Source organism: Botrytis cinerea, chromosome 11, assembly GCF_000143535.2.
Source record: "Botrytis cinerea B05.10 chromosome 11, complete sequence".
Classification (NCBI taxonomy): domain Eukaryota; kingdom Fungi; phylum Ascomycota; class Leotiomycetes; order Helotiales; family Sclerotiniaceae; genus Botrytis; species Botrytis cinerea.
This window is the reverse complement of record NC_037320.1, coordinates 1,326,029-1,347,973: the sequence shown is the minus strand read 5'-3', so window position 1 is coordinate 1,347,973 and position 21,945 is coordinate 1,326,029. Positions and strand designations below refer to the sequence as shown.

The 21,945-nt window shown below is 29.3% G+C and overlaps 2 protein-coding genes across 3 annotated transcripts; one reads left to right on the top strand and one right to left on the bottom strand.

Annotated features, from left to right (window-relative positions):
- Positions 1-15,039: 15,039 nt before the first annotated feature.
- On the top strand, positions 15,040-18,627 carry BCIN_11g03770 (hypothetical protein). Of its 2 annotated transcripts, XM_024695983.1 has the most exons (2): positions 15,040-15,550; positions 15,633-18,627. In XM_024695983.1, the coding sequence occupies exon 2, from the start codon at positions 15,748-15,750 to the stop codon at positions 16,738-16,740; it is 993 nt and encodes a 330-aa protein (XP_024551786.1). In that variant the 5' UTR covers positions 15,040-15,550; positions 15,633-15,747; the 3' UTR covers positions 16,741-18,627. The 2 variants fall into 2 exon arrangements, with proteins under 2 accessions (XP_024551786.1, XP_024551785.1); XM_024695984.1 differs by having other exon boundaries at positions 15,040-18,627.
- A 337-nt stretch (positions 18,628-18,964) lies between these two features.
- Positions 18,965-21,461, bottom strand: BCIN_11g03760 (hypothetical protein). Its single transcript, XM_001556871.2, has 9 exons — positions 21,343-21,461; positions 21,157-21,191; positions 21,034-21,093; positions 20,659-20,981; positions 20,291-20,598; positions 20,146-20,239; positions 20,010-20,092; positions 19,640-19,904; positions 18,965-19,553 (listed from the first exon to the last, which is right to left on the bottom strand). Exons 1-9 carry the CDS (start codon positions 21,385-21,387, stop codon positions 19,081-19,083), a joined length of 1,686 nt encoding a protein of 561 aa, XP_001556921.1. The 5' UTR covers positions 21,388-21,461; the 3' UTR covers positions 18,965-19,080.
- Between the last annotated feature and the right edge of the window lie 484 nt (positions 21,462-21,945).

Here is a 21,945-nt window from a genome sequence, read left to right as displayed (position 1 = left end):
ATATGATAATGTGTACGGCGATATCGAACCTAATTAAGTATGAATGTGAAGGTAAGATTGTATCTTACAGGTAAGGAATGAGAAATGGCTCAACAAAGGTTAAGGGTATATTGAAAGTCTAATCAAAGGCCTTAATAGGAAATTTGAGAGTGGTGGAATAGACACTTAAATAGGGGAGACATCCAGCCGTAATTTTAATAAAACCAATAATACCTGAATGTTACAATGGATTAGTAACAGGCTGTAGAATCACTAACTTATAGGCTATAATAATATTAGAGGCCTTAGTGATTCAGCTACAATATATCAAGGAACACTAGGCATTTAAGGAAAGCCTCAGGTATATATATAGTATTGTTGGACAGACTTCGTAAGGGGGTGTATACACAAAACGCGTATGGGGGTAAATGGTTCTTATATTCTGTCTAACCCCTTCGTACGAAGGGGTTCTGCTAATCTAAATAGATGCTGCCATCCCACTTACGATGTGGGGGGAAACACGTGATGATATCACGTGTTTCGTCAGTCATGTGTTCCAACAAGTATTAGTCATAGGATATTCTAAATTGTAGGATATAGTTTTTAGAACAATAGGTTTTAGAAAAGATAAAATACAATAAATAAGAAAGACTTTATTAGGATTAATAATATCCTAAGGGATTAATTTTAGAATAAAAAAACAAACTAAGATAATAGGAATTATAGAATAAATGTTATATAATTAAAAGCCAATTGATTTATCAATCAATTTGCTAATCGATTTATTGATCGATTTTAGAATAAAGGTTTATATAGGGAATAGATTTTATTATAATGTAGAACTTTGTATTTAAAATAATAATTATTAGTTTTATTATTATAATTATAAGAATTGTAATTAATTATAATCTTATTGAATTCTTATTTGAAATTTAATTTAAATTATTTTAAAAGATCTTTAAACACTTTTATATAACCCTAGAGATAGTTTCTATAATATTTTGAATATTATTTCTATTTTAAATATTGATTTAATAATTAATTACTAATATAATATCTAGAAATATTATTATAAATTAATCTACCAAAAACATTAATAATATTGAAATGACTAATACTTTAAAAAAGATTATTATTAATGAAATCTTTAAAATCGTTTTATTAAATAAATATTCAAATAATCAATAAGAGTTTAATACTTTTCTTTTATAATTCGAAATCTATTTTTAATTCAATAAGGATAAGTTTATTATTAAGGAATTCAAGAATATATAAACCACATTATACCTTCAAAATAAAACAATTAAATAAATTCAATTATATTTATACAACTATTTCAAATATAACAATAAAAATCATATATAATCTACCCAAATAATTTTCAATAATTTTAAAAGATTTAAAATAAAGATTTATAAAATCTTTAGAAATTCTAATAAATTAGAAATAATAGAAAATAAAATCTTCAATTTCAAATAAATAGAATTAGTATTGAAATTGTTACGAGAGCTGCCTCTAGGGTCACATGGAAATATCTAGAGATCTCTCGAGATGGTTTAGACTAAACTTCAAATAGGAATTCAATAAAATTATAACTAATTACAATTTTTATAATTATAATAATGAAATTAATAATTGTTGTTTTAAACACAAAGTTTTATATTATAATAAAATCTATTCTTTTATATAAATCTTTATCTCACTTAAACAATTAAAACAGTCGATCACTTTTGAAATACTATTATTTCTGAATTATTTATTACAAAACACTAATCCTATAACTTTTAATATTCTAGTTTATCTTTTATCCTAAAATTAATCTTTTAAAATATTATTAATATAACTTTGCAAAAAATTTGCAAAATTATATTCAATATTTCCTAGAACCTATTATCCTAAAAACTATATCCTACATTTCTAAAATATCCTATAACTAATACTATATATATACCTAAGGCTTTCCTTAAATACTTAGTATCCTTTAATATATTGCAGTTGAATCATTAAGGCCTATAATACTATTATAGTCTATACATTAATAATTCTATAGTTTATTACTAATCCATCATAATACTATCCCCTTCTTAACCTAACGCTTATTTCAAGTGTTTATATTAATACATCTTTCCTTTTATATATCTAATAATTATAATATTTCTTTTTTTCTTCATTATACCTCCTTTAAATACTAATAAAAGAAAAAAACAAATTCATCTTGCTCATCTTATTGAACAAAAAGGTTTCGAAATACCTTTATACTTATTGTATAAACACATTAATCGCAAATATATTATTTCACCTTCTAACTCTTTATAATACAATAAATACATTTGTAGTAGTAAAAAATATAATATCCAAAGTTTATTTAAAAATGATTAGAAAAGTTTATCCCGATAAAAGAAAAGATTGAATCAAAAAGAAAAAGAAGCTATAACTAAAATTCTGCAATTATAAAAACAAAAACATTTCCTATTAAAATATAAATCTAAAATGCTTCATTATAATTTATAAACTCTCAATAAACTAATAGAAGTAAAGAAAAAGAAAAGACTAGAAAAAGAAAAAATTGAAAAAAAGCATATTAAGAAAAAAACAACAAACATTGATACTACACCTACTCCTATTGATTCTTTTTCCTTCAATTTCTTCGATCCTTTTTTACCTAAATTGTTCGAAACGAATCTTGAAGCTTTATTAACAAATATAAATATTTCAAATAGAATACTTATAACTTTTTAAAGCAATTAAAATCCTCCTTGAATTCCCATATATTTTCTAAATATAAATAATCTAATTATTTAATCAAATACTTAACCTTATTTCTAACATATTTATAATCTAATATTATTTCAATATTGTATATAACATTTAAATTGATTAATTCAATTTCTATAAATAGCATATTTAACATTTTTAGTAATACTAATTCGAATAAGAATATATAAAATATTGAATGGATATTTATTATATCTAATAATTTCAATCAATAATTAACCATTCCTATTACCTTATCAATCTTAAATAATCCTAGTTTCCTATAATCGAATTTATTACTTAGTTTTTTGATTTTAATATTTCATCATAACAAATAAACTTTATTTTCTTCTTTAAATATAAATTCTATATTACATTTTATATTATAATACATTACTATTTTAAAAAATATAAATCTTAAATCAAAAACCAATTATTCTTGAAAATCTTTCAATTATTCGATTTATATTATTATTGATTCAATATTAACTTTTTATAATATCAGGATTTTATACATTTATAAATTAAACCCAAAATTAATTTATATTGAAATGATTTTTGTAATTTCCGTTTTCGATATATTATATATAAATTATACTATAAATAATAGCTTTATTTAATTATTTTATTGATAATTTATATAATATTTAAAATATACTTTTATTATCTAATTGATTCTTTTTATTTGATTATCTATTTATAAATAAAAAAATATTAATAACTTTCTTTTGATATTTATAAATACTAATAAAATAATCCAGAATTTCGAAATAAAAAACTTATTTCGATTCGAGATTATTTTATCTAATATTCCATATATACTTATTATAACCTTTAAAAACATATATACTAATTACTCAATATTCTATATTTCCTTAAATAATATTATATATACAAATTTCGTTAGCCTATCTATTATATTAAATATTGCATTGTATTCAATTTCTATAATAGAATCTTTTGAAAATGATAATTTGATTACAAAATCCTATATAATAGATTTCTATAACTGAAAAGGTATATCTAGAGTTTGAAACTGACTATACAGAATATATTGTAATAACTTATTTTGTATATAAATATTATAATTTCTAATAATTTCTTCAACTATCATTTTCATTTGTAAAAAGTAATTGATTTTCTATATTTTTATAAATGTTTTTACAATTCCTTGATATTCATATACCAGCAATTCATATTATTCCATTACAAATTCCTTAATCATTTAATTCAGAATATATACTTTTCTATAAAAATATATAATATCATTTTCTATAATGAATCCTGATTTTATTATTTTACATATACATATAATAGTAATATCCTTATCATAATATAATTAAATCTATTTCCTAAAGTGATTGTTTTCCAATAAATATATTATTATAAATTATAATATATTGTAAATTAATAATTCGCTATCTTTTTTGAATATAATATATAACTCATACATTTTGTTTTCTTGATATTTTGATTTTCAATTAAAAATATTAACTCTAACATTTTCTAATCCTTTAATATATAAAATTCTAAAATTATAATTGATTATAATTTCTAATTATCTAATCTATTATCTATTTAATTGTTTCATTATAATAAAATAAATTAAGTTTTTATAATCTATATATACCTATATTATATATTTCGATTCTTTTAAATATACTCATCATTCTCTAAATATATCAATTATCGCTAATAATTCTTTATCATATATTTTGTAATTCAATTCAATTAATAATAGTTTTCAAAAATAAAATACAATTGATTGATATTTTCTATTCTAATTTAATTAACTCAGAATTATTTCTATAATAAAATCTGAAAAGTTCATTTCTATTATAATTTCTTTCTCTAAATCAAAAATCAATAATATTAGTTTTTCTATTATTATTTATTTAAATATATTAAATAATTTCTATATTTTGATAATCCATTCGAAACTTTCTTAATCTTTTTTGATTAATATAATTAAAGATATAATAATTCCTAAATAACTTTTGATAAATCTTTTATAGAAATTAACAAACTCTAAAAAGGATTATACTTCCTTGATTATAATTGATTGGTTTTATTTGAATATTATTTTAATCTTGTTTTTGCTTATTTTGAACCTTTAATTTGATATAATAAATTCTAAGAATTCTATTTTTATAATATGGAATTCGCATTTGCTTGATTTATATAACAAATCTGTTTTGAATAGGCTTTTGAGAATATTACTAATATTTTTAATATATTAAATCTTATTGTTTGAATATATTAGGATATTATTCAAATAATATATATAACAAATATCCAAATATTATAATAATATATTATTTATAAGCTTTATAAAAGTAATTAATGTATTGATTAATCCAAATAATATAATTTGATATTTATATAATTTATATCTTATTTTGAAAGCAATCTTTCATTTTTCACCTTTCTTCATTTTGATTAAATAGTAATCATTATATAAATCTATTTTAATAAATATTATAACTCTATTTAATCGATCTTTTAATTCTATAACTAATAAAAATGAATATTGATTCTTTTTAATAAATATATTAAGCTTTTTATAGTTTATAATTAATCTATCAAATCCATTCTTCTTAAATACTCATATAATTGGATTAGCTATTTGGAATATGGATTCCTTAATCTATTTCTTAACTAAATTATTATTAATATATTCTTTAAACCTTTTTAATTTATTAATTGATATTAAATAAATTAAAGTATATACAAGTATTTTATTTTCCTCCAATATTATTTTATAATTCTATAACTTATATTCCAATAAAGCCTTATAAATCCCTAATTTTTTAAAAACATATTTATAATTCTTATATTATTCTAATATCATAAACTTTTCTTTTATTTCGATTATAATTTCATATTATATTATTAACTTTTATATTTATAAAAAAAATATACTAACCTTCACTTTTAATAAAAAACCCTAAACTAAATATCCTATATTACTAATATTATTCACATTCAATTTTCTTTAATATATATTACATTTCACAAACATCTCTAATATATCCTTATAATTGCTTTTATATTAATCAAATATCACAATTTCTTATACCCAATCTATTTTCGAATTATATATTTTTAATTATAATATTCTTAAAATGATTTATTATTGATTTAATAATATAATATCAAACTATATAATCTTTATATATTAAATTATATCTATTTATATTAGAATTATCTTTTATAAAATCTTTCTATTAAATTCTATTAGCTATTTATCAATTAATTATAATCAATAGAAATATTGTTTTATTTGAAATAATATTTCTAAATACTTTATAGTTTTTAATACAATAAAATTTCCTATAACTTTTAAATCTATTATAACTAATTATATATATCTATTTATTTGAATTTTATAATATATCTATTCTATCTATTTCATAACATTCAATTACTAAATAACTTTATAAATTTTTTACAAAATTATATTGAAAATTAAATCTTTATATATTATATTATTCTAATAATTCTTTATCTTTTTTTTTTTAAGGAATTATTTAATTACTTTTTTATTTAATCAATGAATTCTATAAAATTTATTATAATAAGCTGTTCAGTTTATTATAATATAATTTATTTCTATTTCATTCTAATAATTTTCTTTTATTACAAAAAATATTAGGATTTTATAATACTTTTGTTTTTATAAATCTATTATATTTATATCCTTTTGATTTTGTAATAATTTCTTTAATAATTGTTAGAATTCTTTAATAATAAAAATCTCAATATTTTCAAATTTAATTAGATTTTCTAAAATTATAAAGATAATATTAAATTGATCTTTATTGAATTTAAATTTAAAATAACTTTTTTTTCTTTTTATTTTCTTATTTCAATAATTTATTATTCAATATTCTACTTTTCCACATTCAAAATATAAATTGTTTTTTTATTTTCATTTCTTTTTTAAATTATCATTCCTATTTATATAATATATAATATTTAGTTTTATAGGGTTTCCATATCTCTATAGATTATAATATAATCTACTTTTATTCTTACAATAACACTTTTATTTTTGATTTTCTTAAGATTTATATAATCTCTAGTTTTATTAATATTTATAAAAACAATTATCTGATTCGATGGAATTCTAAATTAGATTGTTTAGATTTATACTTTCAATAAATCTTTTTAATTCTAATCTGATTTTTAATTTAAATCCTTTATAATAATAATTTATAATAGCAATTTCGTTTTATTTAATTGTTTCAATATATTTTCGAAATTCTATAATATATTTTAATACTAATCCTATTTATTTAAAATTAAAAATCTTATCTTTTATTATCTTTAATTCATTAAAATTTCCAAAGATTTTATAAATCTCTATTTTAAATCCTTTAAAACTATTAAAAATTGTTTAAATGGATTGTATACAATCCTTATTATTATATTCGAAATAGTTATATAAATATGATTGAATTTATTTGATTACTTTATTTTGAAAATATAATATAGTTTATATGCTTTTGGATTTCTTAATAATGAATTTGTTTTTATTGAATTGAAAATAAATTTTAAATTGTAAAAGGAAAGTATCAAGTTTTTATTAACTATCTTGGTATTTGTTTGATAAGGCGATTTTAAATGTTTCATTAATAATAATCTCTTTTAAGGTATTAATCATTTCAATATTGTTAGTATTTTTAATAGATTAATCTATAACAATAGTTTTGAATATTATATTAGTAATTAATTATTGAATCAATATTTAAAGTAAAAAGAATACTCAAAGTATTACAGAAACTGTTTTTAGGGTTATATAGAAATGTTTAGAAATCTTTCGAGATGATTTAGATTAAATTTCAAATAAGAATTTGATAAGGTTGTAATTGGTTGTAATTCTTGTAACTATAATAATAAAATTAATAATTATTGTTTTGAGTATGAAGTTTTATATTATAATGAAATCTATTTCCTTATATAAATCTTCATTTCATTTGGATAACTAAGATAGCCGATTGTTTTTGAAGTATTGTCGTTTCTAAACTGTTTATTACAAAATACTAATCCTATGATTTTTAATATTCTAGTTTATCTTTTATTTTGGAATTAATCCTTTAGAATATTACTAATATAACTTTACAAAAAGTTTGTAAAGTTATATTCAATATTTCCTAGAACCTATTATTCTAGAAATTATATCTTATATTTCTAGGATATCCTATAACTAATATTATATATATATCTAAGGCTTTCCTTGAGTGCTTAGTATCCCCTGGTATACTGCAGCTGAATCATTAAGGCCTATAATACCATTATAGCCTATACGTTGGTGATTCTATAACCTGTTACTAATCCATTGTAACAGAAATATACTATAGAATTTCAAAAATATATTAAAATAATTAAATAAAACGAAATCGCTATTATAAATTATTATTATAAAGAATTCAAATCAGAAATTAGATTAAAATTAGAAAGATCTATTGAAAATATAAATTTAAATAATCTAATTTAGGATTTTATTAAATTAAATAATTGTTTTTATAAACATTAATAAAATCAAAAATTATATAAACCCTAAAGAAATCAAAAGCAAAAATATTATTATAAAAATGAAAATAAATTATATTACAATTTATAGAAATATAAAGATCCTATAAAATTAGATATTATATATTATATAAATAAAAATGATAATTTAGAAAAGAAATGAGAATAAAAAAACAATTTATATTTTGAATATAGAAAAGCAGGGTATTGAATAGTAAATTGCTGAAACAAAAAGATAAAAGGAAAAAGAAATAATTTTAAATCTAAGTTTGATAAGAACCAATTTAATATTATCTTTATAATCTTAAAAAACTTGATTAAATCTGAAAACACTAAAACTTTTATTATTAAAGAATTTTAGTAATTATTAAAGAAATTATTATAAAATCAAAAAGGTATAAATATAATAAACTTATAAAAACAAAATTATTATAGAATCCCAATATTCTTTATAATAAAAGAAAATTATTAGAATAAGACAGAAATAGATTATATTATAATAAACTAAATAGCTTATTATAATGAATTTTATAAAATCTATTAATTAAATAAAAAAACAATTAAATAGTTTCTTAAAAAAAGGAAAACAAAAAACCATTAAAATAATATAATATACAAAGATTTAATTTCAAATATAATTTTATAAAAAGTTTATAAAATTATATAATAATTAAATATTATAAAATAAATAGAATAGATATATTATAAGATTCAAATAAATGGATATATATAATCAATTATAATAGTTTCAGGGGTTATAGAAAATTTTATTGTATTAGAAGTTGTAAAGTATTTGGAAATATTATTTCAAATGAAATAATATTCTTATCAATTGTAATTAGTTAATTGTTGGAACACATGACTGACGAAACACGTGATATCATCACATGTTTCCCCCTACATTGTAAGTGGGATGGCAGCATCTATATAGATTAGCAGAACCCCTTTGTATAAAGGGGTTAGACAGAATATAAGAACTATTTTACTTTTATATATATATTATATATATACTCTTTTATAAAGTTTATTCAATACTGATTAGTAATTGATAAAATTCAATTACAGAATAATAAGATCAAATCTAATAAGATAAGATATTTTTTAAAAAAGATAAACAAAATTATATTAAATTAAATTTATATATAATCTATATAAAAGAATTAGAATATTATATTCTTTATATTATTCTTTTCGAATTATATATTAAAAAGAGATTTCTAAATACAATTAATTTTCTTAGAATAGTTTGATTTATATCAATTCTATTTATATCCATTATACTCTTATATATGTTATATAGCAAATCTATTCGATATAATATAATATTGAATATTATTATATAATATAGTTTTTCTAATTTCTAAAATACTTTTATATAAAATAAATCCTATATTTTGAGGAAAATAATTGAAATTAAATAGTAAAGAATTTATAAAAATTCAAGTGAATATTGATATTATTATATAAATAATCAATTTGTAATATAAACAATATAAGGAATAACATTTATAGAATGAATTTCAGGAATGATATGAAGATTGAATAAAAGCCATATTCAAAATTGTATATCAAGAAATTCTTAAATTTGTATGAAATCAGTTTATTCTTTATAACTTTTAGATTTGATAAATAAAAGAAGGTTTTAATTATACCAAAATCCTTACTGAGATTATTCTAAAAAATAAATTGAATAAATAAACAAAAAAGATTTAAAAAAAGATAGAATAATTGAAAATAGAATATATGAATATATATAATCTTATTTTATTAAAAAAACAAATTCGAAATCAAATAACGTAACGTATGGGGAACTCGGACATATGGGGAACTCGGACACTTTTTCAATTATTCTACACGCGATCTTGTTCTACGAGCCACACAATCCTCCAATTCCAATTCCGAATCACTTGAACTATTCTCTAGCTCTTCTTCTTCAATCTCTTCTTCTGATTCTTCAATTGGGCGTTTGCGTGGCCGTCCTCGTGGCTTTTTCTCCTTCGGTTTTTCCTCCGCCTCACGTACCATTTTCAATACTTCCTTAGTACTAAAGACAAATTGACCTTGTAATTTGACTCTTTTGCCTTTAGTTCTCTTCTTTCGAGTCTCAATTACCTCCTGAGCATCAGAGAGCTGTTTCCGAAGTAGGGCTATCTCAGCATTTTGAGATTCTACAAGCCTAGTCATTCTCTTGGCATATCGACGAGTTGGCGATGCAGGAGAACCACTGCTTGCTAGAGCTGTATTAAAGATCTGATTTGCTTGCCTTAGTTCTGTTCCATCTGGAGGAGAACTCCTGAGTATAGACAAGTCTAGGTCTTGATTGGGGGTTCTCATTTGTGGAGTAGAAGGTTGCTGGGAGGAGTTAAATGGTAATGAATCGAGTACTTTTCGTGGGGCAAAAGGTACTAAACCAGCTCCTCTCCAGCCAGCTTTAATATTAGAAGAATTCAATGCTTTTTTTCTGATATTTTGAAAGAGTTCTACCCATTCAGCTCTTTGGATTCGCTTTACACCAGCTCGAGAATATCGATCGACCTCTAAAGCATGATATCGTTTCATTGGCCCATACACCGCAATATCAAGTGGCTGAAGCAAGTGAGAGCAATGAGGAGGTAATATAAGTAAATCGATATCATTATCTATACAGAAAGCAATAAAGCTACCTGTAATATGGCTTGAATGGCCATCCATGATCAAAAGTCGAGGTCGGTCACCTGACACTTTCTTGGATTCTGGTTCGAAAACCCTTTTTAACCATTCTAATCCATGGCTATTTGAGGTCCATCCATTTGTACTAGTAGAGAACTGCCAGCTTTGAGGTGTGTCCTTTGGAATCCATGCAGAATTCGTATTCTGAGCCTTGAAAATGACCATAGGTGATAGAGCATTTCCAGCTGCATTGATACATTCAAATGCAGTTATCCATTCTTGCTTGCCAGCTGTAACTTTCCAATTCGACTTCTGAGTAGAATCGACTATAATGCGCGTACTTTGAGTACTTCCAACTCCAAATCCGGTTTCATCCATATTATACATATCATCTAATTCATACTTTCGCTCAATGAGACGCGTGCGAAACGCGTCAAACCAAGCCTGAATATTCTCCGGAGTTGCTTCTTTAGCCCGATTAGACTCTAATTGACGTGAATAGCATGTTTTAAGTTCTGGATGTCGTTTTTGGAATCTATAGATCCATTCGTGGCCTATAGGTGGAATTTCTGTCGAGGTAGGATTTCGAGATGACGCGACCCGAACGCGTCGAAGACGAATTTCGTCGGCCATTTCCTTCACCAACATAGGTGTAGCAGGGAATCCAGTGATGGTAAGTCGTGAAATCCATCGTACAAGAGTATTTTCTTCTGCGTTTGAAAGAATTTGAGCCATTTCGTGGGTTTGGGAACGTGTTTTCTTCCCAGCCAGCCTATCAGCTAGGGTAGACTTAGGGACTTCAAAATGCTCTGCAGCCTTTCTAATTGATTTAAATTCTTTCAATTGAAGTGAAATTATAGCCTTTTGAAGCTTCTCTTCAATTTGAGCAGATGTAGAAGGTGATTGGGTATGCATAATAAAAGTTATTGCGGTTTCAAGTTGGTGATGGGCTAAAAGTGTCCGAGTTCCCCATATGTCCGAGTTCCCCATACGTTACGTTAATACTTATATTAAAGCTTTTTGAATAAATATAATAAAAGAAATAATAATAATAAAATCAAAATTAAATCCCTTTTAATTTTATAATACTAAATTGTATAATAAAATAGAATATATTTTATATAATATAAACAAAACCTTCTTTTAAATCTTATAAAAATATATAATAATAATGAATTCAAATATAATAATAATATTCTAAATGTTAATGATTCTGCTTCAGGAAACCGCAGCTTCCTGAATAAGGAATACCTCGCTTAATTCAATAGCCACTATACTACTATTCATTATACAATTACTAAAGCCTACCCCTTATATATTTCTATATAAATCCAATACTGCTTTCTATATCCCTTACTATTCTAATCTTATTTAAAATTTATTTTCAATTTTCATTTCCTTTTTTCATTTATTATCTAGATATTATTGATTTTAAGAAAATTGTAATTAAATATTTTTCTTATTTAAATATCTATTTTATTATCTTTCAAATTTCCTTTTGAGATTTTTAATTAGGCTTTTGATATATTTTTAATCTTTATTGGATTCTTTTTTATTTTTTATTTATAAAATACAATCTTATTCTTTTATTAATAATTTATATTTAATTAAATTCAATATTATTATATTTATTATTATATTCAATATCTAATCGATTTTGATTTATAAATATATTTTCTTATTTTTATTTATAAAATTCTAATCTTTTATAATATTTAATATTCTTTTTATATTAATATAGAAAATTCTTATTAGACTTTTTTTGAAGCTTTTATCAACTTTGCTTTTTAGGATTTTAATTAATATTAAATATTTCAAATATAGAAAAATCATTATAGATTATATTAAAATTAATAGAAATAATTAAATAAACCTTTACAATTATTATAATAATAATAATTCTATAATTAATATAATATAATAATAAGGAGGTAATATATAATTTCAATATATATAAATAAAAGGATTTAGACTATTTCAATAATTTAGAAATATTGTTTGCCTTTCTTTTTTCTTTAATTTTTTATTAATTTTTAAAATTGATTAAGTTTGAAAATTATAATATTAGAAATAATCAATTTCCCTATTTAAATTAAAGTTATTATAGAAATAATAGAAATATAGATTCACTAATTAATTAATCTTTTGAATATTATAGATATTAATTTGTAATCGATTTATAAAATTATAAAAATCATTTGAGCTATTTTCTTTTCTATTTATTATTTTAGATATTATCTATTTTGATATCTTCAAATTTCCTATTTAAATTTTGATCAAGTTTGATTATCTATTTTAATAATCTCTTATTTCTTGTTCAGACTTTTATTAATCTTTGGATCTATTTTTAGCTTTTAATAAATCCTTTTTTATTTTCTATTTATTAATATATAATTATATTCCTTTATTGATAATGTATATTTAACTAAATTTAATATTATTAATATTATTTAAATCTTAATTATTAATATTATATTATATATAATTTATATTATTCTTTTTTAATTATTTAGTTAATTTTGTTTTATAAATATTCTTTTTTATTTTTCATTAATAGATTTTCAATTTATTATTTTATTTAATATATTTAATATTTTGGAATAGGAAATTTTTATTAAGTTTATTTAAAAGTTTTATTTCAAATTTTTTATTTAATTTTAATTAGTTGATTTTGAAGATTTGAAAAAGGAAATTGATTAAATATTCTAAAATTAAAGGGATTAGTTTAATAAATTTTTAGGATTTTTATAATTATAATTTTATAATTGATATAATTGTTACGGGAGCTGCCTCTAGGGTCACGTGGAAGTGTCTAGAGATCTCTCGAGGTGGTTTAGACTAGACTTCAAGTAGGGATTCAATAAGGTTGTAACTGATTGCAATTCTCGTAACTATAGTAATGAAACTAATGATTGTTCTTGAGCACGAAGCTCTACATATAAGGAAACCCATTCCCTTATATAGACCTTCGTACTCTGTTGTCCCATCGATCCCACTCACCGGAAGTGGTGGGAGTGATGGGATCCCACTGATCCCATTGATAATAATCGGTGGGATTGATGGGACGGCCCATCACGTGATACCGGTTCCCGTGTCTTCCCGTGTCCTAGCTTATCTTTTATCCTAGGGCCAATCCCCTGGGACATTACTAATATAACTTCGCGAAAAGTTTGCAAAGTTATGTTCGGTGTTTCCTAGGACCTATTGTCCTACGTTTCTAGGATATCCTATGACTAATACTATATACATGCCTGAGGCTTTCCTTGGGTGCCTAGTGTCCCCCAGTATACTGCAGCTGAATCACTGAGGCCTATAATACCATTATAGCCTATACGTTGGTGATTCTACAGCCTGTTACTAATCCGTCGTAACAGAAAGTGTAAATTGAGGTAAAAGTGATGTATGCACTGATATGATGCACGCATTAATAAACTACATTATATCATTTAATAAATTTAAATATGAAATTATAGAAATAAATAATTATATATGAAGTCAACTCAAAAATTAATTAAAAGAATTAATTCTTATATATATATATATATATCTTAATTAAATAACTAAATAGCTCTATGAAATAATAATGACTTTCTTATAAAATGCTGGAAAGATATGACACATACACCTTATGTGCATATAATATCTTCCACTTTCGAATTTAGATTTAAATTACTATAATAAATTCTACATAGTCTACTCCCTTAATTGTGAACATAAAATATAAATATTTGAGATGAAAGTAATCCACTCGGTAATGAATCACGTTACTCAACAAGTGTAATAATGTAGAATTATGTAATCATCCTCCAAAATATGTGTTTTGCCTAACTCTAATCAGAATAGTTCTGCCACGCTCCCTTGCTCTACTGAGCGGGGGAAGTTGTGGTGGGGGGAGCTGTGGATGCGGCCCGAGAGGCTTGCTTGGTGGCGCTGGGGAATTGAATTTAGTTCGGAATGGCTGCTGACCATGCTGATGCGCCATCTATTCTTTTTGCTGCTTTCTCTGCCCCTTTCACTTCCCTCCCACATGGACAAAATATCTTCGCATTACTGTTAGCTTGCAATTTGTTTGACAATACTGAAGTTGCAGTGGAAGCAGCTTGCTGGTCCAATTTCATTCTCGAGCGACCGCGGATATGACTACATCACTGTATACAAATCCCGAGGGGGAAATGCTCGCCAAGGTGGCCTGAAAATTGTGCCGCAAGCGTAAGGTCAAATGTAACAGAGAGCTGCCGAGGTGCCAGACATGCGAGAACCTGCAGCAGCGATGTGTCTATCCTCAGCACGTCCAGAAACCTGGACCGAAATTGGGAACATCACAGAAGAAGCGCCGTACCACTAATCATCGTCCTAAAAAGCGCAGGAAGATTTCCGAGCCATTTCCCGACTACTCAGACTCTGAGGATGACGCTGAAGGGATAGGTGACAATCATGGTTTCAGTCCGAAGTCAATTTTGCGACCTGCAGATATACAGTCAATTTCTTTCATTATCCATCCATCTCATGACTCTTGGCCACCGGCAGACAAAGGAGATAATCCCTCACCTACAGCATCCAAGATCCACGAGAAGCCGGCCCTCATATCTGCATCGTCTGTTTTGGGGGTAGCCCCTGGCCTCATAAAAAAATTGTGAGTCTTCGTTGAAGATACCCCTGAAACGTATTATTGTAGTCACAAGCATAAATATCAGAGACTGACGGTAGGTCAACAGGCTAAAATCATTCGTCGACAACTACACATCGTTCCGTCTGTTTAGGGAGCCGTTTTCGCTAGCGCATTTGCAAGCAGTGACAATCAGCACCCAGATCAACGCATTGGCTGCCGCTATGCTTGCCTTCGCCAGCAAGTACACCATCTCTTCCTTGAGCCAGGATCCGGAGTTCCAGCAATGTGGCAGCCAGCTTTCTGAGTTGCCTTTTGTAGAAATGGCAACTGCTTCTATCAATCAAGCTATTGACGAGTGTGGCGATGAACATCCTCCGCTATGCGTACTTCAAGCATTAATTCTCTGTGCGCACTGGCTACTATGTAAGAATGTACGGGGAAGAGCATGGAGATCGCTCGGATTATGTATACGACATGCCTATGAGATGAACCTGCATCTTGTGGATGCCAGCAGCATGGGAGATGGGAGTAGTCATGGACAGGAGCCGTGGGTTGTCAAAGAAGAAAAACGACGCGCATGGTGGGCAATTTGGGAGATGGATACTTTCGCGAGCGTCCTCCGTCGATGCCCGACTGGTATGGACTGGAAACAGCATAAGGTTCTCCTTCCCGTTGACGATAAGTCATGGTCTCAAGGGCGTTCAAAACCCAGCTGTTTTCTCGGAACTGGCTTTATTTCCAGGTTCAAAGACCTGGCAGAGACTGGCAGTAAGTCGAAGAAAGCATGGTTCATTGTCATCAATTCTTTGGTCAAAGAGGCGCAAGTTCTCGCGAGTCCAGGTCCGGGCGACAGATTTTATAATGGCTGGCTTGACACTGCATTAGCTTCTGACACCTCAAATGCAGAGCGGTACCCATGGGAATCAAACAGTGTTGACGGCCCACAAGAGATCATGACGAAGCTCCGAACTCTGGAGAACTCATTACAGTACTGTATGACCGTCCCACCTCCATCTCTCAATTATGAGGGACAGTTCTTGGATTTTGGCGAGCACGCGTGCAACGTGAGGACTGGAAAATCATCGGAGTTGCGTCATCGACATAGCTCTATATTCGGAATTTATCTGATGGTGGAGTTGACCAAAGTCATGATCCATAAGTATCAGGTGTTTCAACCAGATTCCCAAGGCACGCTTGTGCCTCACAATTTCTGACGTTACGAAGATCTGAGGGGTAAGTGTTTCCCGCACCCTTCCATGAAATCAGCTCTTCAATCGAGACTGCTCGATCCCTCCGTTCAGCATTACTTCGCGGCTTCGGACTCAGTTCTTCGTATTATCAGTAACAGCAGTGATACGCGACATTACTACGTCAACCCGTTATTATCGAGTATGTGTGGCTTTCAGCTGCTGTTCAGCTAGTTCGCCTCGAGATGACCTCTGAACCCTCAGAGAAGGAACTTGTTGCCTCAAACTACGAAATTTTAAATATGGTACACAACCAGTTCGTCCTCCGCTGGAACATATCGGCCACACCTCGAGAGAATCTTTTCATGCTCGCAAATCGCCTCCGCAATGCTGTAGCTTGTTCTGCAATAAACCCCATATCTTCCCGTGATGGGCACAGCCAGAGATTTTCTATTCAGCAAAATTCCACGAGCAATCCAGACAATACAGCCGAGCTACCAGAAGGTCCCGCTACAAAAACAAGCCACTAGGAATACCAGAATAGGAAATCTATTCCTTTAAACCCTCCGCCAAGAACCATGCAGGAAAACCGTGGTAAGCCAGAGGGACACTGGGTAGGAAGCGTCCCCCCAGATCAGCTGAGCTCAAACGGTGCGCCCACCGCTAGCAAAACGGTGAATCGACCGAACGAAAGCGAACATAGTTTATTTTTTGGAAAAAATCAGCCTGCTTCATGGTTTGCAGAACACGTCACGCGTCGAAGTATGCCGTGTACTAGTGCAGAACTATTGCCAGACAGGCGAATACCCATGAATATAGAGCAGCAACTAATCTCTTTATCGGATGTATCCAGACCCCCATCCATAGCCTACTGTCCCAAATTACCAACGGGTAAAGAAAACGATATGAGTGATTCTGCTCTCGAGTCAGACATCACTGGCCACTTTGGCGATTATACAAACTTGGATCTGTCCTTTATCATGGACAATATTTTCTCAATTTCTTATTCCGTATAGCTACGACAGCACGAGAAAAGAGGCCTCAAAGAAGAAGCATGATGTCGATTTGTATCTTAAAATACAAATCTAAGGAGAGAATGGCCAGGCCGAGGCAAGACGAGGTGGTTATATGCCAACCTCGCTTGAAATCACGTGAGACATAGTTGTAGACATGTAATTTCGACTATAATACAAACATTATAGATTGGTTTGTAAGGAGTTGATTAATTTATTTATCAATACTCGATTCCAGCTGTCCGTAGAGCGGTTGTAGCAGGGCTAGCGCTCGGTAGACTTTTGGCGTTGAATCAGGGGACATGGTGGTAGTGGAATGCGAAATTTACGTAGTAAGTTAGTCACAATTGAGCAAAGAAAAGTTGCTAGACTCAACGGAGGAATGGGACAAAGGGAAAGAAAGAGAAAAAGAGATTAAGTAGTTAATACACAGGACAGGACCGCGGGGTACGCGGCGTCTATATCTGTCATTAACCTAGCGCAGTTCCGATCTCAAGTAACTCTACTGACATAGTACATACGATCTTTCCTTCAGCTCACCTCAAACTCTATAATTCGTTCACGGCTTACGGTGGCTTCTTTTCTCCCATGAATACTCGCTCTGTGGACGACCCTTGCACCCAACAAGATATTCGACACTTTTGCGCAGCCCTCGCTTCTTGAGTAGCCGCATGCCCAAATGGTTCCCTTGATAGGTCACCTTAAACTATTCGACCAGCTCTGACCTTATATCCTTCCGCTTATTTGAAAGAAAATTTATTCAATTACATATACTTCAGTGTATTATAAAGTTAGTATAATAACATGTATAGATAGATTAAACCAATTAAGAATTTATTGGTACTACTACATCAGAATGGATTACAAGCCCCGGAGAGCGGAGAAGAGGGAAAGATATGCAAGGAGAATGAGAACATTGAGTTTGATAACCAAGGAAGATATACATAAATCTCAAGACAATGAATGAGTGAGCAATATGAGAACTTACGAAATAGTATGTTGGTGGTACCGAGAACATATCTACCTACCATTAGACATATCGTATATTAATGTGAGGAGAGACGCAATATTTGCCATGGAACTAAACAGGTATAGAATTTGTTAAAATTTGAAAGAGACATAATGTAAGAAGCAGAATAATTAATGGGTATAGTAACTTCAACTCTACCTGTGAAACACAGCTGGATATCTGCTTCACGAAGTATTACTGTACTGTATAGATCAAACTCAAACTCAAAACCTCATCCTCCGTTTTCCCATCCTTTTCTCTCCATCCACCAAAAGAATTAAATTCCCCTCGCACAAAAGCTATCCTGGCGCCATGAATGGAAGCTCAAGCCAGATCTGCAAAAATCTAAACAACCTCCTTATTAACCTCCGTCGGTGCCGGCTCATGAGTCGTATTCTCCTTCTCCACGTGTGGCTCATGATCAAACACCTTATCTCCCGCCAAACCCATCTCCCCAGCAAACGTACTATGCGGCACCCATTTTGCGCTCGTTCTTGGCGTTGTCTCTTCCAACATTCTATCTACCTGTTCCAAACTCAGGCCCTTTGTCTCTGAAACGAAGAAGTACGCGAACAGCAAACTTAACGCGCAGAGAGAACCCCACATGAAAAACACTTTAGCGCCGAGGTTTGCATCGCCCTTTTGGGTGCCGACGAGATAGGGAGTGATGACTCCGATGATGCAGTTCCAGAACCAGTTGGAGGCGGTAGAGAGACCGACACCGCGGGAGCGGATGGGTAGAGGGAAGATCTCGCCGACTACGACCCAGGCGGCTGGTCCCCAGGTGGTGGCGAAAGCGGCGATGTTGAGACAGATGACTGGGTGCGTTAGTTTGATGTGTATATCATAAGAGAATGAAGGATACATTATAGAGATATTGAAATATGAATTGGCAAATACTTACAAGCAATCATAGCAGATACGGCAGAGGAGTTGTGTCTGTCAGCCTCTCCAGCAGTGACACCAATAATACCAACAATGAATTGGAAGGTGATCATGCAAGAAGCTCCAATCAGAAGAATGGTACGGCGCCCAAAACGTTCGACAGTCCAGAAAGCGAGAGGGGTAGTTAACATGTTAACCAGGGAGGTTACAAGCGAGATCAAGAAGGGATTCTTGATCGTTCCGAGAGATTTGAAGAAGACATTTCCGAAATAGAAGATGAAGTTCTGTGAATTAGGAATTAGTCCTGACTTTCTTTGGTAGCTTGTTTTGATGGGTGAAATGATGCTACTTGAAGATGGCAACAATTAGAGGTACCAAAAAGCACTTACAATACCGGTGAACTGTTGCATACATTGAAGCATGATACCAGTAAAAGTTCTTCGGAGGTTACTGGAACCATCGAACATAGATCCTGCACGTATGTAAGTATAAGATGAAGGGTTCGGGTTGACCGAAGACACAAACCTTTGAAACAATTGGTCCATTGGGAGATGTATGAAGTTTGTGGTACAACGGAGAGTTCGTACTCATTGTTTGCAATAATCTCCGCAAGTTCATCCTATATGCATGTTAGAGAGACATATCAAGCTGCAAGTTCGGTTATACTTACTTGAATGTATTCAGACTCAATTGGCTGACCACGAACGTTCGCCAGAGATTTTGCTGCATCTTCAAGACGACCTTTCTTGACATAATAACGGGGCGATTCGGGAAGAATGAACAATCCAACCGCCAAAATGATAGCCCACAAGAATTGAACTGCAATAGGAATTCGGTATGAGCCAGTGTCAGTCCGGTTCTGTGTAGCGTACACAACGCAATTGGCAAGTAAGATTCCGATCGTAATACAGAATTGATATCCTGAGACAAGGGCACCTCGGACTTTTTTCGGAGCAATTTCTGACATGTACAAGATGACTATAATTGATGACTGGTTAGACAAGTTGAGGCTGAGAGCTGACATTTAATAAGACTTACTGATAGCAGAAATAAATCCAACACCACCGCCAGCAATTAGACGGCCTGCCACCATAAGACCAAGACCAGTGGAGGCGGTTTCCATGATACATCCGACGCAGAAAATTGCACAGCCAGCGATAATAGTCATGCGGCGTCCAATTGTATCGGCTACATCACCAGCAATAAGAGCTCCGAAGAAAGTACCACAAGAAAGAATAGAGGTTGTCAAGGATTGATTGCTGGCAGAGATGGCGAATGCGTCCAAAGTGGCTTTCGGAGCATCAGCCGGGGGTTTTGGTAGTCCAGTATATTGAGTGATGAAATAAGGCATCGCCAAGACACTTCGAAATATCAATAAGTCGATATAGCATTTAGAGGGTCTGGAGAACATACCCAGACATCCAACCTGTATCATATCCGAAAAAGATACCACCAAATGCTGCAAAAGCACACCTTGACGAAACTCAGCCATTGTTCTTGAACCCAAAAGTTCAGTAGTTGATATAAGGAACTTACATCAAGTATGCCTTAGCAGTAACTGGGGCCTCGATCTATGCACCACAAAATCAGTATTGTGAAATATAAAGGTAGACACTTGATAACTTCAAACATTGATGAGGTGCTGTTTTGGAGATAGTAATTTTGATAGAATCTCGACAAAGATACGTAATGGCGATAAATAGCTAAGGAATCATTACTTACCCGAGAGGTATCGGTCGTGCCATGAACAACTGCTCCTCCAGGCATGATGGTGACTGTTGCTATTCAATTGATATGAGAAATTATTATTGCCTGCCTGTATGAGAGTTGAAGATACAGGCTTGTTTATATCAACAGAGATCAGAAGAATCGACCGCAAAACTCTGGGGTTCCTCCGCACTTTATGTATGCATCCAACAAACAAGAGCTTGTCACTGCTGAAGTCGATGGTTTTAACCGGACTTACTCTGACCAGTCAACATGTAGGGAACGAATCAGTAAAAATCCCTCGAGCCGTCAAAAGAAAGGAATCATAAAGGAGCTACCCCTGTTAAGCTGCAGCCATTGCTGAGATTATGTGCACGCGGTCTGTACGCCGTATTCTACCCAGAGAAATCTTTGGCTGTAAACCTATACCTCTTACAAGGTTACCAAGTAACCGAGGAAATACACAATTATTGCAGTCATCTTTCTTAAACCGTTTGAAGTCGGTGGCTTTAGACTAAACAATACCCTGCGTAGTAGAATGCGGAGGTGTAGCTTTCAAGTCAATTTTCATATATTGAAACTCGCTTGTCTTTCTAGAAAGACCAATAAGAAATGCAA

Coding starts and splice junctions, on each gene's coding strand:
- BCIN_11g03770 (XM_024695983.1), top strand. CDS start 15,748: ATGCTTGCCTTCGCCAGCAAGTACACCATCTCTTCCTTGAGCCAGGAT.
- BCIN_11g03760 (XM_001556871.2), bottom strand. CDS start 21,387: ATGCCTGGAGGAGCAGTTGTTCATGGCACGACCGATACCTCTCGG. Junction 20,982..21,033: donor GATACAGGTTGGATGTCTGG/GTATGTTCTCCA, acceptor GATATTTCGAAG/TGTCTTGGCGATGCCTTATT. Junction 20,599..20,658: donor TGGATTTATTTCTGCTATCA/GTAAGTCTTATT, acceptor CATCAATTATAG/TCATCTTGTACATGTCAGAA.